Source organism: Rattus rattus, chromosome 1 (genome assembly GCF_011064425.1).
Source record: "Rattus rattus isolate New Zealand chromosome 1, Rrattus_CSIRO_v1, whole genome shotgun sequence".
Lineage (NCBI taxonomy): Eukaryota > Metazoa > Chordata > Mammalia > Rodentia > Muridae > Rattus > Rattus rattus.
In genome coordinates this window covers 79,565,788-79,588,960 of record NC_046154.1, presented here as the reverse complement: position 1 = coordinate 79,588,960, position 23,173 = coordinate 79,565,788, and the positions used below count along the sequence as shown (strand labels likewise).

The window sequence follows — 23,173 nt, the reverse complement described above, 5'->3', positions numbered from 1 at the left end:
ACTCCACTTCATTGCCTGAACTCAACTGAACTGCACTCACTGAACTGCTCTCCCCTCCTTACTCTGCAATGCTCTTAAGTAGCCTCTCTTTCTTATCTGTTCTTGGAAAAGTTGGGCATATTCTATCTCTGATTTATTCTGCCAATTTTTTTTTATTCTTTTTCAGCACTTTAATTAGATGTCACTGTTTGAGCATGTGTGTATTCCAGCCAAATGATTAAATGTGTATACTCCAGCCAGAGCAGCCATGTTGCTTGATTAGAATTCCATTACATCTTGTTTCTTTTGGTTTAAGCTAAAAATCATATACAGTTTAACTATTACAACTTATATGGATATAACCTTAAAATAATCACATCACACTGAGGCTAAGTATAGGTTAAGGTATTTGTGGGGAGAATTTAATCATCCTAGAAAAGAAAAATAGAGTAGATAATTATAGATACATGGGCAGGACTGTAATAGGAGAATTACATGGAAAAGGAGAGAGAAGAAGGTTGTGAAGTATGGAATTCAAGAAGTACAACTAACTAAAAGCCGTTTTCAGGATCATATGGAAATCATATATATATGATTTATATGTATATGATGATGATTATATGTATATATATATATAGATGTAGATATATATATATATATAATCATGCAATAACAAAATGCTAAAGACATCCCCAGTTAGACAACTCTTATCCCCACATGATATCCTCAATTCTAAAAATGGGTTTCATTTAACTGAGTTGTTGATCAAAGGTTCATCATTGGAACTCTCAGTTAACCCAGGCTATTGCCAAACCTATGTATTGATCTTCTGAATGTGAGACCCTGTTGCTTAAGACAACACCTACACAAGTCACAAAATATGAAGAAGTCAAGCTGGTGTCAAACTAGAACCTTCACCCCTACTCGTGAGTGTTCAGCATACTGGTAGGCACTCTGCATTCTATCAAACAAGAAAGGTAAACAGTAGTCCTGATACAAACCTGTTGATCTACAATGGTGAGCTGCATGTAAAATGTGCTAATGGAATAGAGGAATGAAGCTTTGGTGTGACCAAGAAAAATCTGGTTGGATTTAGGGTCCACTATGTAAGATGGAATCCATCTCCTACACTGCTTGGGTGGTAAAGATCCTGAGACCAGTTAGGCCAGCGACCTGAGCAAAAGATAAATATCACTGTTCTGATAAAATTATGTAGCAACAAACTGGATTCCAGTTCACTGTCTGCTATATTTATATGTCAGTGTCTTGCTTTGCCATCATCAGAGATGCTTCCTTCTGTAGAAGACAGATATAAATACAGAGACTCACAGCCGGACAATGAGTGAGAAACCTTAAGATGCTTGGTCCTAAGTTTAATGCCACTCTATTTTTGGCTTAGTGAACTCTGTGAAAGAAGTAGAGAGGATAAGTGCCTGAGGAGATGAAGGACAATAAGGAAATAAGATCTTCTAGACACAATAGGATTGATGCAAGTATGAACTCACAAAGATTATGATCGTATGTACAGGGCCTGCACAGGCCTATGACAGGCCAAATACAAGAAGGAAATGACACAAGCCCCTATTCCTAACCTAGAAGACATCTTCAGTTGATAAAACCATGTGTAAATGAGAAGAGTCACTCTCCCTCCATTTCTCTTTAGAAAAGAGTAAGCCTCCAAACGACAACAACCAAACACAACAAAATAAGACAAAAAAGCCCACATATAAGGCTGGACAAAACAACCCAATAGAAGGAAAAGAGTTCCAAGAGCAGATAAAAGAGTCAGAGATACACTTGCTTCTTGTGGTAGGAGTCCCACAAAACACCAAACTAACAGTTACAGCATATACACAGAGGATCTAGTGCAGATCTTTACAGGCCTTATGCTTGTATTTTCAGTCTCCACGAACCGATATGATCCCTGCATAACTGATTCAAGCAGTCATGTTCTTCTGGCATCCTCCATCTCCTCTGACTCCTTCAATCTTCCCTCCCTGTCTTCATGAGGTTCCCTAAGCTCTAAGGGGAGGAACCCATTGGAGACCTCAAATTTAGATTCTCTGCATAATAGTTGACTCTTGCTCTCTGTACCTGCTTGCATCTGCTGCCTGAGGAAGCCTTTCTGATGAGGTCTGGACAAGGTACTGATCTATAACTATACCTTCATAATAGATCCAAATAATTTAAAGTACCTCGGTGTGACTTTAACCAAGCAAGGGAAAGATCTGTACAATAGGAACTTCAAGACTCTGAAGAAAGAAATTGAAGAAGATCTCAGAAGATGGAAAGATCTCCCATGCTCATGGATTGGCAGGATTAATATAGTAAAAATGGCCATTCTACCAAACGCGATCTACAGATTCAATGCAATCCCCATCAAAATACCAATCCAATTCTTCAAAGAGTTAGACAGAACAATCTGCAAATTCATCTGGAATAACAAAAAACCCAGGATAGCTAAAACTATCCTCAACAATAAAAGGACTTCAGGGGGAATCACTATCCCAGATCTCAAGCAGTATTACAGAGCAATAGTGATAAAAACTGCATGGTATTGGTACAGAGACAGACAGATAGACCAATGGAACCGAATTGAAGACCCAGAAATGAACCCACACACCTATGGGCACTTGATTTTTGACAAAGGAGCCAAAACCATCCAATGGAAAAAAGATAGCATTTTCAGCAAATGGTGCTGGTTCAACTGGAGGTCAACATGTAGAAGAATGCAGATCGATCCATGCTTATCACCCTGTACAAAGCTTAAGTCCAAGTGGATCAAGGACCTCCACATCAAACCAGATACACTCAAACTAATAGAAGAAAAAACTAAGGAAGCATTTGGAACACATGGGCACTGGAAAAAATTTCCTGAACAAAACACCCATGGCTTATGCTCTAAGATCAAGAATCGACAAATGGGATCTCATAAAACTGCAAAGCTTCTGTAAGGCAAAGGACACTGTGGTTAGGACAAAACGGCAACCAACAGATTGGGAAAAGATCTTTACCAATCCTACAACAGATAGAGGGCTTATATCCAAAATATACAAAGAACTGAAGAAGTTAGACAGCAGGGAGACAAATAACCCTATTAAAAAATGGGGTTCAGAGCTAAACAGAGAATTCACAGCTGAGGAATGCCGAATGGCTGAAAACACCTAAAGAAATGTTCAACATCGTTAGTCATAAAAAATGCAAATCAAAACAACCTGAGATTTCACCTCACACCAGTGAGAATGGCTAAGATCAAAAACTCAGGTGACAGCAAATGCTGGCGAGGATGTGGAGAAAGGAACACTCCTCCATTGTTGGTGGGGTTGCAGACTGCTACAACCATTCTGGAAATCAGTCTGGAGGTTCCTCAGAAAATTGGACATTGAACTGCCTGAGGATCCAGCTATACCTCTCTTGGGCATATACCCAAAAGATGCCCCAACATATAAAAAAGACACGTGCTCCACTATGTTCATCACAGCCTTATTCATAATAGCCAGAAGCTGGAAAGAACCCAGATGCCCTTCAACAGAGGAATGGATACAGAAAATGTGGTACATCTACACAATGGAATATTACTCAGCCATCAAAAACAATGACTTTGTGAAATTCGTAGGCAAATGGTTGGAACTGGAAACTATCATCCTGAGTGAGCTAACCCAATCACAGAAAGACATACATGGTATGTACTCATTGATAAGTGGCTATTAGCCCAAATGCTTGAATTACCCTAGATGCCTAGAACAAATGAAACTCAAGACGGATGATCAAAATGTGAATGCAGATCGCTCCTGAGAGACACAGCCAGAATACAGCAAATACAGAGGCGTATGCCAGCAGGAAACCACTGAACTGAGAACAGGACCCCTGTTGAAGGAATCAGAGAAAGAACTGGAAGAGCTTGAAGGAGCTCAAGACCCCATATGTACAGCAATGCCAACCAACCAGAGCTTCCAGGGACTAAGCCACTACCCAAAGACTATACATGGACTGACCCTGGACTCTGACCTCGTGGGGTTGCAATGAATATCCTAAATAAGAGCACCAGTGGAAGGGGAAGCCCTGGGTCCTGCTAAGACTGAACCCCTAGTGAACTAGACTGTTGGGGAGAGGGGCAGCAATGGGGGGAGGGTTGGGAGGAACACCCATAAGGAAGGGGAGGGGAGGGGATGTTTGCCCGAAACCGGGAAAGGGAATAACACTTTCGAAATGTATATAAGAAATACTCAAGTTAATAATAATAAAAAAAAAAAAAGCAAAAAAAAAAAAAAAATTTAACCTCTTGGAACCAAAAAAAAAAAAAATAAAATGGACTATTAAGGCAAGCTGCCAACTGCTTTTTCTTTTCTTTTTGTTTTTCTCCCGTTCTTTTTGTTTGGTTGGTGTTTTGTTTTTGATTTGTTTTGACCAGTCATGTTTGATTCTGCCCTAGGTCTATAGGTTTTCCAGTTTCCATTTTCTGGTCATACAGGGAATTTGGGGCATGGGATCCCTTCTCAAGGTGTGAATCTCAAGTTAACATTCATTGATCACTCCCAGAAGTTGTGTGCCACTATTGTCTCACCATAGCTTGCAAGAAAGAGATATTGTAGGTCAAACGTTGTGTGGCTGAGTTGTTGTCCTGGTTTCTTTGTCAGTAGCCTGACCCTCTGTCCTAACATCAACTTGGGTTGTTTAGGGATCTCTATGGGAACCCTCTCAGCAACAATTCAAATGAACGCAACTCAGTCCCATCACTGAAAGCCTTGCCTGGCTGGAAAAAATGTCCAGTTCAGATTCTATATCCTCCATTACTAGGATTTCATCATAGAGTCTAGGAAGTTTCTGCTACACTAGATTTCCATACTGCACCCCAATGCTCACCAATTCCAGCACTCTCGTCCTACATTTTTCCCATCTTTCATCTGATACCTCCTACTCCTATCCATATTCACCCCCAGTCCACCCATAAAATCTACTGTATTCCTGATTTCTTGGGAGATCTATGTTACTCACCCTCACTCCCTAGAGTCCTTCTCTTTACCTAACCTCTCTGGGCTTATGCTTTGTAGCATGATTATCATTTAGTTAACAGCTAGTATCCACCTGTAAGTGAATACATATCATATTTCTTCTTCTGGGTCTGGGTTACTTCACTAAGGATAATTTTTTCTAGTTGTGTTCATTTGCCTGCAAATTCCATGATGTAATTTTTTTAACACCTGAGTAATACTCTGCTGTATAAAGGTATTGTGTTTTCTTTATCCTCTTCTCACTTGAGGGACAGCTAATTTGTTTCCAATTAGTTTCTGGCTATTATGAATAAAGTTTCAATGAACACAGTTGAGCAAATGACCTTGTGGTAGGATGGAGCATCCTTTGGGTATATGGCTAAAAGTTGTATAGCTAAGTATTGAGGGAGATTGATTCCTAATTTTCTAAGGAACTGCCATTCTGCTTTCCAAAGTGTTTATACAAGTCTGTACTTCCATCAACAATGGAGGAATTTTCCCCTTATTTCACATCCTTGCCAGCATGAGCTGTAAGTTTCTGTTACTGATCTTAGTCTTTCAAACAGGTAGGAAAAGAATTAGTTTGCTTTGATTTTTACTAGAAGGTATCATTATGAGACCTTAGATATTTGAGAGTGTGTCAAGTTTTAAACAGACTGAATATTTTAAAGAGACTGAGCATTTGAAGAGCTTGGATTTTTAAAGGTTATGGGGTTTTTACAAGTTGGAATGTGATATTTTATTGCTATATTGACACTAATATGAAATATTAAGGATAAACCAGAAAGAAAAGACTATGCTTTATTAATGGATTGGTGCACCAAGTTAGTAAATGGTCAGTTTTCCTAGTTAGATTTTTCTTTTTGTCACCCTGACATAAGATAGAGTCACCTGAAAAGATGAAGTTTTAATTAAGGGAAATAGGTCCATTGGCAAATCTCTCAGACATTTTCTTGATTAATGATTACATGAGAGAGCATAGATGGTGTTCTTTCTGGCAGGTGGTGCTGGGTTATATAATAAAACAGGTTGAGTAAGTCATGAGGAACAAGTCAATAAGCAGCACTCCTCCATGACCTCTGCATCAGTTCCTGTCTCGAGGCTCCTGCCGTGATTTCTTGTCTTGGCTCTCTGTGATGATCACTAAAGGACAAATGAATCCTTCCCTCTCTAGGTTGTTTTTTGTCCTTTTTTTTCATAATTATAGAGCCATAAGCAAGACAGAAATATTGCATTGTAATTCTATGCCTAAAGAAAAATGCATTTATTTACATGGCTACACAGTGGGCATTAGTCTTATCTGATTTGCTATTCAAAAAACCAGAAAGTCACCAATATCAGGAAACTCAGGTTGACAAGGCAAGTTGGAGCTGGTTTATGTCAATAAACTTAGAGTAGTCCAAAACATTGAATATTTAACTGTTTCTGAAGAATATAGCTGGCAAACAATATTTCCTAATTTTTCTTTACTCTGAAAATTTAATTTCTTAGGAAGTCAGTGGTTAGAATCATAATTCTTTAATAAAAGAATCAAGGTGAGTCATTTTAGCTAGGGAAAGTGCTGAAATTTAAAAGACATGTTTTGATATATACTAACCACAGAAGATATCTTTTAATTCTATCATGAATATTTTTATAAGCATAAAAATGGCTTTTGTGATCTTTCCAAAGAGATATTTACAGTAATTTAAGGTGAAAAATTGGGCTGTTTGGTTCCATCTAACCTTCTATTATAAAATGATTCCTAGTTCCTTCTCTCATTGGTGGAGGCTGTGACGACTCTCGTGTATGACAAACTTTGATGTTCAAGCCTCAGCAAAGACAAGCTTCTTTATCACTTCCTTGTTGTACAATTGAAAGTTTAAAAACCTAAGTATTACCCACCATAAGGTCAACATTTCAATCCAAGTATATAAAAGACACACTGCCACAAGAGGGTTCACATCAGCTTTACTGAAAGATGGGTGAATATAGCTGAAGCATGAGGCCCAAATGATGCTTATTTTGTCCTCTCTGAAGTGATGACAGCTGAGCTCCCCTGGGCTCACTCATGAACTTCTCTTCCCAGTCAGGAACTGAAACTGGAATGTGGAAAACGAATTTTGGAAGGGTCCAACATATGCAGGTCCTGCTGACTCTGATTATGGCATAGAAACTGGAACTTCAAAAGCCGGTCCAAGATAGGGAAAGAGAAAAGAAGCAGGAAGATAAGTAAGCAGAGACCTTCAGTATCTTTCCAAAGTAGAGACAATTTCACCCAAAGACATTTTAGTCCCATGAGCTACAACAACCCCAGGAAGTACTCCAGAGGTGAAAGGATCTCTGAGTATTTGTTCTTTACTGTCAATGATGCAGAGGAGCCTTCCTCTATTTGACTCAAAGCTAAAAAGAAAAGTTGCATGGACAAGATAACAGAGTTAATTGTCTGACAGGTCTTACTGACATAGGAGGACCCTGTTCTACCTTTCAGTGTCCAGTGTTTTTGTTTTTATTTGTTTGTTGTAGTGGTAATCCCTGGCACTTTGAAATGACTTACCTACTTCTCTGTTTATTCACTGCTTTTCTAAGTCTCTTGATACCATTAATGTGAATATTCCATTTACCTTTTAATATTAGAATATATTTTCTTTCTTTTCTTTGTGTGTGAGAGAGAGGTGGGGAGGGTGCAGGGTTTCTCTGTATAGCCCTGGTTTTCCTGTAACTTGTTTTGTAGACCAGGCTGGCCTCAATCTCTGGATCTAACTTTTGCCTCTGCCTCACAAATGCTGAAATTAAAGTGTGTGTCACCATGCCTGGGTTGGAATAAGTTTTGAATGTTCACATTAATGTCAAAGCTCACATTTTTCGTGGGGAATGACTCAAAAACTTTTGAGCTGACTGAACTAGACAGATTGAATTGCCCACTTTGGAAATCAGTTACTGATAGTGTTGGAACTTTATTAGAGGTATGTAATTATTATATACTTTTATAACTAAAGGCAATAAAATATTTTATTTAGGTGGAAATCCTACATTTTTTAAATTCAGTACATTTTCCTCCCTTTGCTCTAACAATGTTGATAAGTACTTTTAATTATAAGTACACAAGGTCCTTTCATTCACGAATTAATGATACAAAGTAATGTACCAGAAGATTTCTCCCATCATCATCTTTGCCTAAGCTGAATTTGCATGACATCTAATGACCCTTTCACTCTTTTCAATAGCAGACCCAATTATGAATACAATAAAATAAGATCTTAACAAAACCCAGAAAATCAAGAAGATAGCTTTTGTTTCTCTTTCCCCTTCTACCTGTTTTTCTGTCTTGTCCTGTCCCCCACAAACATCCACATATAGTCATCCACACACATACACACAGAAACACACCTATACACACACATTTCAAAGGAATATACACATAATCAGACACAGCATAAATAAGACTGAGTCACACATACCCATATATACATATACATATACACAGAGACCTATACAGACACACATATAGGTACATATGTATAGTCCTGCATGCATATATATATACATGTATACATAGATACATGTGCACATAAATGGACATGCAGTCATGCATAGATATACACAGACACTCACAAACGACATAGAGAGATACACGTATGTACAGACATACATACACATAAGTACTGACATCTATCTGAACACATACACTAAGATATATACACACAGAGATACATACAAACACTGACATATATGCAAAAATATACACTCATGGATACATACACACATACACATATAAATGCATATTCACCAACACACACACACAAACACACACACACACACACACACACGCACATACACACACACACACAGAGTTTATTTTTTTCACAGAATCACAATGAATGTTGTAAAGGATCAAAAATATTTTACTTTAAAATTTGTATACTGCCATTCAGAATCACTGAAATGTGCTCCTGTAGAGTTGAGGAGTAGGAGAGCGGCTCTTTACATTGTTGAAAGTCCGGCATCACAATCACTTCCATACAAGAGGCAAATTGCCCACAGGGGTCACCAGAGTTCTTCTTTGGTACCTTCCATTTGTCCAACCCATTATCTTTCATTCCAATTAGTGAACAAGATGTAATTAACTAATCTATCTTTGTTGTATTTCTTCTTCCAATTTCACTTTACTGTCAAAACCTTCTGCTTATCCAGACTAAATATGTGCACATAACAAAAACAAAAGTACTAGTTCATCATGCGTAAATGATAAATGATGTACCTCACATGCCAACTCAATATTCTTCATCTATACCATCAGTTCCAGCATCTGGACAATTTATTACAACTTCTTTCCACTAGATTTTCTATATCATTTGCAGATAGTTATAAAGTGTTGGGTTTTTCAAGCAAACATATACTTTATAAAAACTGATGCCATAATGTAAAAATAATTTCTGATACATTTTTGTATACTAGTTTTAAAATATGTCTACTTACAAAATTTAGTGGGACATTTATCAAAATTCTTTTAGTATAAAAATACTCTTTAAAAACTGAAAGAAAAACCCAGCATAAATTTAGTTGTATAAATATTTCTTAGAGAATGCTTTTTTTTACTAAGAATTATACTGAAAAGTATTCCCTTGAACTCCAACTAAAATTCTAATTATTAACATTCCCTTTCATAGTGGTTACATTGATAAAGAAACAGGAAAAATAAGTCACTTTGAGGTAAGATAAAGAGCATGTCTACACTGAAATAAAAATAACATGCCTTTGGTTAATTAAAGGATGCTTTTCTAACATATAACTAACAATCTTATTTGTTTTAAACTGGTATTAAGTTTATCAAAGTATAGAAAGTCAACTTAAGAGTTTGGCATACAGCTTTATGATCCAGGACCCCTTGGAACATGGCATCTGCTAAAAAAGATAATTTTACTATCGTATACAACCCTTTCTCTTATCAAGGAAGCCCAACATGTAGAAAAAAATTGACCTTTCTAGCTACCTACTCCTTTAGGAGACAGTTGTATTCATAGGAAAACTACTCAAATTCATTCTTTTGAATAAGATGGAGATATCAATACCTGACTCCAAAAGGAGGAGAAGTAGGGGAAATACAAACAGAAGCAGTCCCAGGCCCACCACAAGGAACCTAGAACAACGCTTGACCAGAGGATTGAGCCAGATACGGCCGGTCAGGATGGAATAGCTCCATGACAAAGCTTGGCGAGCTTCCTTCACCTTCTCCTCTTCCGTCATCAAAAAGGTATTTTCATCTGCTTCTAGTTCCTCAAATGAATCCGTGTCTTCTCTTTCTAGCACAAACCTAGATGGACAGTCAAATAGTATGTCAACTTCATCATCATCCACTCGGGTAGAATGCAGGCTGGCGCTGGGATTGTATGCTAGTTCAGAAATGGTCAAGGGGTCTTCTTTTACTTTGTCTCCCTCTTTACTTGGAGAATCTGCACTCCGAGATCTCTTCACTGGTGATCTTGCAACCATGCACCCAGAAGCATCCACTTCAGACAATGGGGCACCTGGAAAGAAATGTTATTTTATAAATTTTAAGCTTCAGATTTTTTTCTTTGACAAAAATCTGGATATACAAACAAAAGGAATCCAAGGAGTATGTGAAACTTTTCTGTAGAAGACTTTAAACAAAATCATATTAGTATCAGACCGTATTAACTGTAATAGAATTAATTGTAAGTGCTCAGCTGAAGATAACCCTAAAATAAACAACAGTGATCAAAGGTTGCCAGTACCTTTAGGTTTGTGATGATGATCTGCAGGACTCCAACTATGGTCAGGTCTTTAAAAATAGTGTGACAGAATTCAGCCATACACTATAATTATGAGTGAAATTTTATAGTATTCAACCCTATAACACAATAGAGTATTTTAAAAGAATACCCTAGTATTAATTTAACTATAGAATCTACTGCCCAAGAATCATTACATTATACTTCTGAGGCATATTTTATAGTCTTCATCCTAGACACAATTTTATAATTTCTGGTTGTTTTATCATAATTTTCTCCAAGTTAAAAATATTACACCTTGGAGAGAAACTTATTAAAGCCTATGATGATGTAAAGGAGTGCACAGTAAGAATCAGTAAGTAAATAACTCAAAACCTTCAGAAAGTGCCTAAAACTAAGTAGGTATGTAAAACCTCTCCTTCCCCAAACTTATAAGACGGTAAAGACTGTTGAAAAAAGCACCTAAACAAGTTGAGTTGCTTAGAAAAGGCTTAGGCCAACTAACTTTACTGGAAGAGAAGTATGAGTTGAGCTGTTTTGAAAAAACTCGGACCACCTGAAGTAACTCTGAGAGATATTCTCTAACATGTCAAGCTGCCTACAAGGCAGTGAGCTGCTGTGTTTCCAGAATTCGCCAGCATTTACTAATATTAAACTAGGCTTTGAATGATACAGCTAGCTATCTTATAAGGAAACCCTTACCCATAGTCCTATAAATATCACCACTAAGCTCATTGGTTAACCAAGTTGGACTCTGTTGGCATCCTTACATTAACCTTTCATGGGTCTTTATCTGTGATGAGTGTCATACAATATGGAAATTGAATACAAGTTGACTTATGATACACAGCCCAAAATCTGAAAGACTTTGACATCCAAAACCTTTGAGCATATAAATGTTCAGAAATTCAGTCCATAGATAGTTTTGAATTTCAGAGATCTTAAGTTTCCAATTTAGATATAGTTGATCAGTAATCTCTAAAATATATTCCCAAATCTGGGGAAATACTCTGAAATATGAAATACTTGCATACCAATGCATTTTTAGGAAAACATATTTAATCTGTAATTGTAACCATACTGTATGCACAATGTCATGTTTTTTTTATAGTTTACATTTAAATTTAAACATTTTCATGTTGAAAGTTCTGTTTTATTACCATGGAAAATTAGTTGTCCTCAGTCTGGTTGTAAAATGTTTTTCTGAATCTACTTTTAGCTTACATATAAGCATATAAAGTTTACTTCCAATGTAGTTCAGTCCATTACCTGTAGATGTAGGTGCAGGAAGCTGTAGCTGTAAAATTATAAAAAATGCTGTCTTTTATCCCGCACTAGATCTGGCACCGCAGTGCCCCAAGATATATGTTAGATATCTTCATCTCAGTCAATAAAGCATCTCACCCGCTTTGCTCCATCCCATAGCACACTGCCAATGGCTACCCTCTGAGCCTGGCAATAATCTCTCTACCCATCTAGTTCCCAAAGCAGGTTACCACCATGCCAGATATACATATCCGAATTTTGTGGCAGCCTAGTGTCTCCAGCCACCACACACTTTCTTAAATTCAATTAAATCGCCACATGAAAGAACATAAAACACAATAACCTCTAATCCAATTGATAACATATAATTTCACACCTAGACATACAAAACCCTGTATACATCTATCCATTAAGAACAAGCAACTGAGGCCCTAACAACACGGGAACCGATACGATGAAGTGGTGGCTTTACCTAACAATTCAGAATACTATACATGCACAGAATATCCTTGAAGGTAAAGGCCAAAATAAACTGACTTCCAAAGCACTGAAAACAGAAGAAAAATGCTGAAAGTTGATATGAGAAGTGTTAAAGGAAGCTCATCAGCATAAAAGGGAACAGAAACGACATCATTGGTAAGCAGAACAGAGTAAGACGAAGGTATTTAAAACAAAAGGACGGTGCTGTATGATGCATTTACTGACACACATGTGGCACACACCGTAAGAATAGCTTAAATAGGGAGCTGGAGAGATGGCTCAGCGGTTAAGAGCACTGACTGCTTTCCCAGAGGTCCTGAGTTCAAATCCCAGCAACCACATGGTGGCTCACAGCCATCTGTAATGGGATCTGATCCCCTCTTCTAGTGTGTCTGAAGACAGCTACAGTGTATTCATATAAATAAAGAAATAATAAATCTTTAAAAAAATAGTAAAAAAAAGAATATTCATAACAACCTGTAAATGTGCAGAGAGTAATCTTAACATCTGCCTCCATGTTCTCTCAGCTGCTTCTCCCTCTTTCCTTGCTCTAGTCTTCTCCTCCTCCTCTTTAAAACTTTTCTCCTGCCCATCCTTCCTTCTTGTCCAATGACAGGTCTTGTTCTATCTTGTACCTACTTTCACTTGCATAATGACATCATCCTACAGGAAGCAAAATGCTTCATTAATTTAATTTTTTTTAATCGGAAGAGATAAATGTCTTTCTCCACTCACAGGGAATGCATCTACTTCCTTTTAAGCTTAGAGGTTGACTCTTAATTGAGTGTTGGGTTCTTAATGAAAAATAAACAAAATATCAAACATCTTTTCTCTAGAATAGACCAACACTAAATTGCCAAAAAAAGGGTGGGGGCAAATGAGAATCAGAAAATATTTCACAATTTCTTTGTCATTAAGAACTGTAGAGTTGAACATCTTTTCTTTTTGCTTTTGTCTTTCAAACACCAATAGATATTTTTGGTTAGTTCTGATCTAAGGGGACCTCTCAGTATTAAAGAAAAATATATTTAGAAATAATCATTGAAAACTACATATAATATTATGCAGACTGAAAAGCAACATACATGCACCACCAAGAAGTGATCATAAATTTGAAAAAGATCAAGGGGTAGGTAGAGGATTTAAAGGGGGGAAATGGAAAGGGGAAATGTTATGATTATAATCTCAAAAAATAAAATAACCCATATGCTAATGACCACTAGGCATCAGGAAACATGTTCAACATCATAAATCATCAGTGAATTACATATCAAAACTACAATATTATAGAACATTAACTTTATTAGGGTGATAGCATTTCTTAAAAAGAAATACTTGTTGGTGATAATATGAGGCAATTAGAACTTTGTAAATAACAAGAAGGAATGTAATATGATCAGTCACTAGTAAAAAATCTGGAGGTTGCTCAGAGTTAAATCTAGAATTATTAATCATCTGACCCATTAATTCCACTCATAAGTACATTCTCCAAACAAACAAAAAATTGAAATAAATACTCTAAAAATTCTTACAGACAAATGATCATAGAAATGCAATTCAATTTTTTAAAAAAGCAAAGTCCCCTAAATCATTTTCAGTTGATGCCTGTATGAAGAAAATGTGCTTTATCTATTCAAAAAATATTATTAGACATAGAAAGGAGCAAAGTACTGGTCAATAGTATAGCACAGAAGATCACTAGAACTATATACGAAGTGAAAGAAGCCAGGTACAAGAGATCACCTAATATATGTTTTCAATGAAATAGCAAAGACATGAACAGCCATAGAAACAGAAAACATTAAGGTGGGGGAGACAGCAAGAACTGTGGGAGAAAAGAAATGAATGGTAACTGTAACAGCAACTGCTTAAGAGTGTCAAGATTTCCTTATAGGTAATGAAAATGTTGTGGCACTAGATAACAGTATTAGGTACCTGTCACTGGGTATGTCCTAAATGTCAGTGAATTTGTTCTTTAAAATACTTCCTACTTTATTAAGTAAACTGCATCTTAGTGGAGAAAAAAAGGATATAGTCATAAATTTTTTCAATGAAAACTGAAAGGAGTATATAGACACAGATCAAAATGTTATGACTTTTAGGAATATTTAATGTCTTTTAATGAGAGACCTTCTCTCAAAAGGAGGCTTCCTGAACTCTTTTTCTTAGAAAATCATGAAATCCTGCATTGTATGTGAATGAGTCACTGCTCTGCAAAGATCATTCCTTCTTGCTTTGTTTTCATTTGTGTGGTCACAAAGATGGTACATGCTCTTTTATTGTTGTTGTTCCCAAAACCATTTTCATATCCTCCTTAGATAGTCTACTTTGCATATAATTCCACTTGCTGTATCCCTCTACTGTAGCCAAGCAAAGGGATAACTTGAGATTGTAGGCAGCAGTGTGTTTTCTTTTTCTTTTCTTTTTTATTAACTTGAGTATTTCTTATATACATTTTGAGTGTTATTCCCTTTCCCGGTTTCCGGGCAAACATCCCCCTCCCCCATCCCCTTCTTTATGGGTGTTCCCCTCCCCCCCCTCCCCCCCTTTCCCCCCCCCCCCCCACAGTCTAGTTCCCTGGGGGTTCCGTCTTTGCAGGACCCAAGGCCTCCCCCTCCCCTGGTGCTCTTTCTAGGGTATTCATTGCTACCTATGAGGTCAGAGTCCAAGGTTAGTCCATGTATAGTCTTTAGGTAGTGGGTTAGTCCCTGGAAGCTCTGGTTGCTTGGCACTGTTGTACATATGGGGTCTCGAGCCCCTTCAAGCTCTTCCAGTTCTTCTCTGATTCCTTCAACGGGGGTCCTATTCTCAGTTCAGTGGTTTGCTGCTGGCATACGCCTCTGTGTTTGCTGTATTCTGGCTGTGTCTCTCGGGAGAGATCTACATCCGGCTCCTATCAGCCTGCACTTCTTTGCTTCATCCATCTTGTCTAATTGGATGGCTGTATATGCATGGGCCACATGTGGGGCAGGCTCTGAATGGGTGTTCCTTCTGTGTCTGTTTTAATCTTTGCCTCTCTATTCCCTGCCAAGGGTATTCTTGTTCCCCTTTTAAAGAAGGAGTGAAGCATTCACATTTTGATCATCCGTCTTGAGTTTCATTTGTTCTATGCATCTAGGGTAATTCAAGCATTTGGGCTACTAGCCACTTATCAATGAGTGCATACCATGTGTGTTTTTCTGTGATTGGGTTACCTCACTCAGGATGATATTTTCCAGTTCCGACCATATGCCTACGAATTTCATAAAGTCATTGTTTTTGATAGCTGAGTAATATTCCATTGTGTAGATGTACCACATTTTCTATATCCATTCCTCTGTTGAAGGGCATCTGGGTTCTTTCCAGCTTCTGGCTATTATAAATAAGGCTGCAATGAACATAGTGGAGCACGTGTCTTTTTTAATATGTTGGGGCATCTTTTGGGTATGTGCCCAAGAGAGGTATAGCTGGATCCTCAGGCAGTTCAATGTCCAATTTTCTGAGGAACCTCCAGACTGATTTCCAGAATGGTTGTACCAGTCTGCAATCCCACCAACAATGGAGGAGTGTTCCTCTTTCTCCGATCCTCGCCAGCATCTGCTGTCACCTGAGTTTTGATCTTAGCCATTCTCACTGGTGTGAGGTGAAATCTCAGGGTTGTTTTTGATTTGCATTTCCCTGATGACTAAAGATGTTGAACATTTCTTTAGGTGTTTCTCAGCCATTCGCATTCCTCAGCTGTGAATTCTTTGTTTGGCTTGAACCCCATTTTTTAATAGGGTTATGTGTCTCCCTGCGGTCTAACTTCTTGAGTTCTTTGTATATTTTGGATATAAGGCCTCTATCTGTTGTAGGATTGGTAAAGATCTTTTCCCAATCTGTTGGTTGCCGTTTTGTCCTAACCACAGTGTCCTTTGCCTTACAGAAGCTTAGCAGTTTTATGAGATCCCATTTGTCGATTCTTGATCTTAGAGCATAAGCCATTGGTGTTTTGTTCAGGAAATTTTTTCCAGTGCCCGTGTGTTCCAGATGCTTCCCTAGTTTTTCTTCTATTAGTTTGAATGTATCTGGTTTGATGTGGAGGTCCTTGATCCACTTGGACTTAAGCTTTGTACAGGGTGATAAGCATGGATCGATCTGCATTCTTCTACATGTTGACCTCCAGTTGAACCAGCACCATTTGCTGAAAATGCTATCTTTTTCCATTGGATGGTTTTGGCTCCTTTGTCAAAAATCAAGTGCCCATAGGTGTGGGTTCATTTCTGGGTCTTCAATTCTGTTCCATTGGTCTATCTGTCTGTCTCTGTACCAATACCATGCAGTTTTATCACTACATGACAATGTGTTGATGCTCCAGCTTCTCAAAGACCTTTAATCTCCTCATAGACATACTGTGGCTATGGATGGCGTTTATATATCCGCCTTCAGAGTGTATTTAGAATTCCATGTCTAGGACAACATCTTAGTCTCTTCATTTGAACTACTCAACTCAAAGCAGATGTCCTTTTCTAATGTAGCTTCTAGCAGTAGTATCCTATAACCTTGCCTCAGCCTTTGCCCACTTGAGGGCTGCTTCCAACACACAAACTGCACCTACTTTTTTGAACATATGGTAGATCAGGCCGCTAAAATAGTCCTTTATAATTTGTCTTCTGCAGAGGAAATGATAATTCTTTATAACTCTGTCTTGGATTCTACACAATGTACTCTTTGCTGCATCCTTAACCTGGTTAATCTTGGTTGCTTATAACCTCTCCCCATAGACTGACTGAATTTAATGTGAACTGCATGTATAACAAGGAGTTTTGATACCTGGATATCAAAATAGCTTGAGTAAATAGATTTGAAATCCAATTTTTATCAATGATCAATACAGTCCACCAAAGATAATGCTGTGGTTTTGTTGGGTATATAGCCTACTACTCATACAAGTTAAAAAATTATCTAGATTTCTAATATTTCAATTTAGTCAAGTAGTCCAGGCCAGTGATCCTGAAAACAGAAGTATTCCTTTCCTTTTCCAAAGAAAGGGTTAATTAGGATTTGTTCCCAACCTCTCTGAATCCAACATCCCAATGTGTTTTCCATTCTTTTGCCATTACTGGGGTAATTTTATTCACTAAAACCATAGCTTCATTATGCATAGAGGGACCTCTCATCATTGCCTGGAGCATAAAAAGATCTCTTTTATGTGCCTGTTGTTTTACATCACAATTAAAGTGTTCTTTCCTCACAGCCAATTTCACAACTACTTTGTCTGATGCCATATTACCTATTTTGGTGTCATAGACAACATAGGAACCAAAGCAATAAGTAATTTGCTATTCATTTTACAGCTTAAGTCTGAAATAAAGTAAACTTTAAAATCTTACTGTACCGTGAATGTGGTATCAGTCATATAAATGTTTTCTACCCATAAAAAGCAGCATATAGTTTAATCTTTCAAAGGAAATTCATGATACATGGGATTAATTTTAAAATTCTCTTGAATATTATTGGCTCTCTCAATGAAGATAATCACTTCCAATTGGACATTTTAGAATATCTCATACCAGATGTGCCTCTGAACACCCTTTATCTACAACATGTTTATTCTAAATTAAACCCATGAAAAATTATCCTTGTCATTTCCAAACAGCATAAAATGGAAACTCAGGGTTCCACACAAAAACAATCCTAAAGTCTTCCTGGTTTTTTGCACCACTGTTTCTTAGGAAGGTGGTGGTCTATCAATACCTCATCATTCTTTTTGTTTCCTGTTCAAGGAAGCTTCATCTTATAGAATGAGCTCTGTGTTTACCTTCTACCAACTTCATGGCTTCACCTATGTTTTCAATGATTCTTCTAATACCTATAATAACATCATTTTTGACCATTGTCTAGAACTCATGAGAAGAAATCATGTAATCCTTTCCACTACATTTCTCAATCATTTCTCCTGCACATTGCCTCCTGAAATGGCTGTCATCAAAGTCTGCAATGACTCTCACATGGCTAAAGCTAGTGTGTGTGTGTGTGTGTGTGTGTGTGTGTGTGTGTGTGTGTTTCTGTGTATGTGTGTTTCTTTGTTTGTGTCCATCCTTTGTCCTCATCACTTGGCCTCTGTGAGTCCACAGTCTTTACATTTTCACCACTGACTCCAACTACCTCAGTACTCAGACTACTCAATCTCTGCCTCTGTTCTATTATGACCAATGTTTAGATCACCTGCAGTCTTTTTGCCTTCATTTCTCAACCACCTCTTTCTGCACATGGCCTAGTGAAATGGCTTTCACCAAAGTCTCCAATGATTATCATATTACACAAGCCAATTTGTGTGTCTATGTGTGTATTTGTTTGTGTTTATCTGTTCCCATCACTCAGCCTCTATGAGTCCAAAGTTCCTTGCATTTCACTCACTCACTTAAGCTTACCTTAGCCCTCAGTCTACTCAATTTCAGTAGTGACCTTATTTCTTTCATCTTCTCTCTATACCTTCTTACTGAAAGTCTCAACTATATGTTTGGTTCCATTATGCTGATTAAGGTTTTATCAGCCTGGGACTACCAGTTACTAATATCCTGAATAATGTTCCCAGCTTTTCTGGAGAATGAAACTCTTAGGTTAAAGAAGTTTGGAGAACTCTGTACCCTTTACTACCCACTTAGACATTAACCTTGATTTTAAGCACACAAATTCTGACATAACTTTGCTGGACTCTGACCTTTTTTTAACTCTAATGAGCCAGTTCAGTCAATTGATATGTTCTCACTTCCTATGCAAAAATTAGTAGGTATTTCAGATCATAAGCAGAAAACATATGTTAGTGTATATAACTTTCCTTTCATATGGCAAGGACTAAATGCTATTACTATTAGAATATTAAAATATTTGAAAGGTCTATTTCCAGTCTCTGGATGTATTTCTTTTTCAAAGAGGTATATAGTTAGCCCTAATAGAAATATAGAATTGGAGGACATCATGAAAACAGAGCTTATGGGAAAGGACTTTGCTTCTTAAAACATTCTGGGAAAGTAGAAACTCTGTACTAGTTAGGGCTTCTATTGCTGTGACAAAACACTATGATGAAAAGTGACTTGGAAAGGAAAAAGTTTCTTTTATCTTATAACTCTCAGGTCACACTCAATCACTGTGAGAAGTCAGAACAGGAGCTCAAGGCAGGAACTAAAGAAGCCAGGAATTATTGCTATTTAGTGGCTTAATCCTCATTGTTTGCCCAGCCAATGTACTTATACAATTTAGAATCACCAGCTCAGAGATGGAGCGTCCCACCTCCAGTGGACTGCACCCTCCTTCATCAATCATTAATAAAGAAAATACCCATCAGAGTTGCATATAAGTCAATCTATTAAAAATTATGTTTATAGGTATTTTGCCTGAATATGTATGTCTGTGTAGCACATGCATGCCTGGGACTTACAGAGATCTAAAGAGTGTCTTGAGCCCCCCGGAACTGAATTTATAGATGGTAACAAGTGGTGCCAAGAGCTGAACCAGGGTCCTCTGGAAGAAGATGCAGTCCTTTTAACCAGCGAGCCATCTTTCTAACCCCTAGAGATCAGTCTTAAGAATATGTATTCTAAATTGGGCATCTCTTCTCCTAAAAGATCCTAGCTATGTCAAGTTTGCAAAAAACTAACACAATTGACTTCTTGTCAAAATGAGACACAAACACATCACTATTAAATCTTAAACTTTCCTTTTTCTTCCTAAGATGACATGTTAATATCATAATTATAGTATTAAATATTTCAATTTAAAAATACCATAGTCTTTAAAAACTCTTTTAAATACTTTTAAGTTAAATCACTAAAAATCAAGGTTCTCTTTAGAAGTTCAGTTTCTCAATAAATATCTAAAATCTTTCCAAGTCTCCAAAGTCTCATAACTGAGTTTTTGGGCTAAGGAGGAAGAGAGAAGTTAAGTACTTTCATTCCAAAAGAACCAGGGAACAGTTATAATCAAATCAAAACAGCAACAACAAAAAGTTCAACAGTGAAAAGCTCAGTGTCAGATGTCTGTAACTTATGATCTTCTAATCTCCAAAAGGCCTGAGCAGCTCTACTTCTCTGGGTCTGCCGTACATCATAGGTGTGTGTCTAATAGGCTCAGACCAGCTCCACTCCACGTCTACTGGTGTCCTTGATGGTCATTCATGGTATTAGTACAGAATGGTGACAATGGAAAAGTGACTGCCATGGTTGGGAGAAAACACTAATTATAGTGGATTTTAGGCCAGTAAAACTTTTATGATGCAATATTGATACATACTTGTACAGATTCATAGCATGCACCAAGTACACCGAGAATGAACCCTATTATAAACTGCGGGTGTGAGGCAATCATTTTGTGTCATCTAGAAATATCTATTACTCTTGTTGAAGAATGCCTATAGGAAATGACTGTACTCTTTTTGGTTTTAGGTAAAACAAAAAGCTGGAACATTTTTTATCCCTAGGTTATGAAAATTAGAGCCTAGCATATAAGGAATGAGTCTACTACTGACCTACACCCCAAGGCATTTTGCCTCCCAAATGCTAATGATGTGATCCTAATAGATTTAGTAGCCATGTGGGGCATAAACATTCTCATACTTATTTTGTTTGTGTCTTTTAAAGAGATTTGGATCATTTCCATAAAAATTGTATTATGTACCTTAACAAAAATATTTTTAGGAATCATGAAGAAATACCTATTCCTAAATTATTTTCATCACTACCCATTTTGACCAAAAATCAAGAAACATTGATTTACAATAATATTGTGATTCTATAAATTATTTTTTCTCTACATTAAAATAAATATTCTCTATATTATTTGTTCTATTTTGAAAAGATTCATATTAACATGTACTAATATAGAAATTCCTTTGGTATAGCAAGAATAATTCTAATAATAAAAAATAATTTATATGGCATTTCCAGCATTCCTAAACTTGTTATGGAAAGCGTTAATGCACAAGAAAATATTCTATACATTTTATCTTTTAAAAATAAGAAAATATAATTCTTGTATATATAAATGATACAACACAGAAGGGTACAGGAGGATTATGAATTGTCAGACACCTTTGTATGACACAGTAAGTTATAGGCTAGCCTAGGCATACAAGCCTTTCTCAAACAAAACAAAACAAAACAATAAATAAATTTTAAAACAAGAACACATCACATATTACTCATATCATAATAATATACAATGAATATCAACTAAACAGTTAATTTTATAAATATTACTCAGCTATGACTAATTATGGCTATTTTCCAGAATAAGTTTTTTTTGTAACCAGTTGACAAAACACATACACAACAATAAAAACATAAATAATTTCAGCAGCATTGTGGTTGATGATCTGACTTCAGAGGTGCATATGCTACAACAGCATCATGGCTGTGGATCTGACTTTAAATTTCTATTTCAATTTCTCAGACCACAAAATATCATAAAACATGATAATTGTTAGGAAGAGAAATGGGCATAGCATCAGCCTGACTGAAGTTATTTTGCTGGTTATTTTTATTAAATTTTAATTTCACTCATATACATATTTTTCTCTGTGTGTGAGCCCTCAGAGACCAGTAAAGGGCCCAATATTTTAATAAAATTCTGCTTGGAAGATTTAAAAAAAAAAGGAGTTCTGCCTCATTCTCAAAAACAGACCTGAGATCAGAAACTCACATAATGAAAGGCAGAGAAATATTGTGATTATGCTTAGTCAGCCTCATCTTTCACTACTGAACAATCTGGAAGAATACACAACAGCCTTCCTCTTGGATCTGTTGAATAAAAAGCTATCTTTATTATTTTATTGCACAATAGAACTCAGCTTCCCATTTCCCTTCGCACTTACTTGTTTACACTCCTGAGTACCCTTCTCTACTTCTCTCCTTCCCATTTTCTCCCTGTTTCTTCATTCCTTATAAAAGAATATATGCCACATCATCTTCAGCTTCTCTCTGGATCATCATTGGTAAGCATGTAGCTGGAAGCAATCACACTTAACTAGGCATACAGTGACAGACCGGGGAAAAGCACGTACCAGCATTTCGAGGTATGACCTTGGAGCCATGTTTCAGCAGACGGACAAACACATTACTGGTGCAGTGGTTTATCATCTGCAAGTGGAGGCTTCGTTGAGTCCTGATCTTGACCAAGCATTTTGCCATATTTAATGATGTGATCTTCCTAAGGGTCTCTTGTCAGTAGTGGCCCTGTACATATGCAACCAGCAACAACAGCTTTGACCTTTTGCTCACTGTCCATTCTGTTTCAAAGGACCAAGGCAGGACACACTGTGAATGAATCAAATGTCAGGTTCTTAATGTAGCCAACAAAAATAACTCATGATGGATAGACATTGGGCAAGGAGGAGGGAGGGGATACTATTTATAAAGTCTTACCCCTCCTCTGATGAACAATAAAATTTTACACGTAGTCCTCACTTAGATTTTTCGAGATCGGTGATCTCTGACAAACATTAAAGGCCCAGTGCAAAAAGAAAATTTCTGAATTCTACAATGGAGCAAACTGCTTACTTTTATTTTCTTTCAGACATTTTTAGTGGGTCTCTATTATGTCCTAGAGCAGATTTGCCCAATTAAAAGTAATGCAAACCACAATCTTTTTAAATCAGAAAATATTTAAGCAGTAAATAGCAATTATTTTTAATGAGGTCTTTTATATGAAAATAGAATATCCTGGTTCTGATAATATTGCTTCAGCATGAAGTGATTTGTTAAGACGTTC

The 23,173-nt window shown here is 37.0% G+C and overlaps 1 protein-coding gene across 2 annotated transcripts; it reads right to left on the bottom strand.

The window, feature by feature from the left end:
• Positions 1 to 7,111: 7,111 nt before the first annotated feature.
• Positions 7,112 to 22,593, bottom strand: LOC116888260 (FERM domain-containing protein 3-like). Of its 2 annotated transcripts, XM_032889547.1 has the most exons (3): positions 22,467 to 22,593; positions 10,022 to 10,477; positions 7,112 to 7,131 (listed from the first exon to the last, which is right to left on the bottom strand). In XM_032889547.1, the coding sequence occupies exons 1-3, from the start codon at positions 22,591 to 22,593 to the stop codon at positions 7,112 to 7,114; spliced, it is 603 nt and encodes a 200-aa protein (XP_032745438.1). The 2 variants fall into 2 exon arrangements, with proteins under 2 accessions (XP_032745438.1, XP_032745434.1); XM_032889543.1 differs by lacking the exon at positions 7,112 to 7,131 and having other exon boundaries at positions 9,951 to 10,477.
• Positions 22,594 to 23,173: the final 580 nt, after the last annotated feature.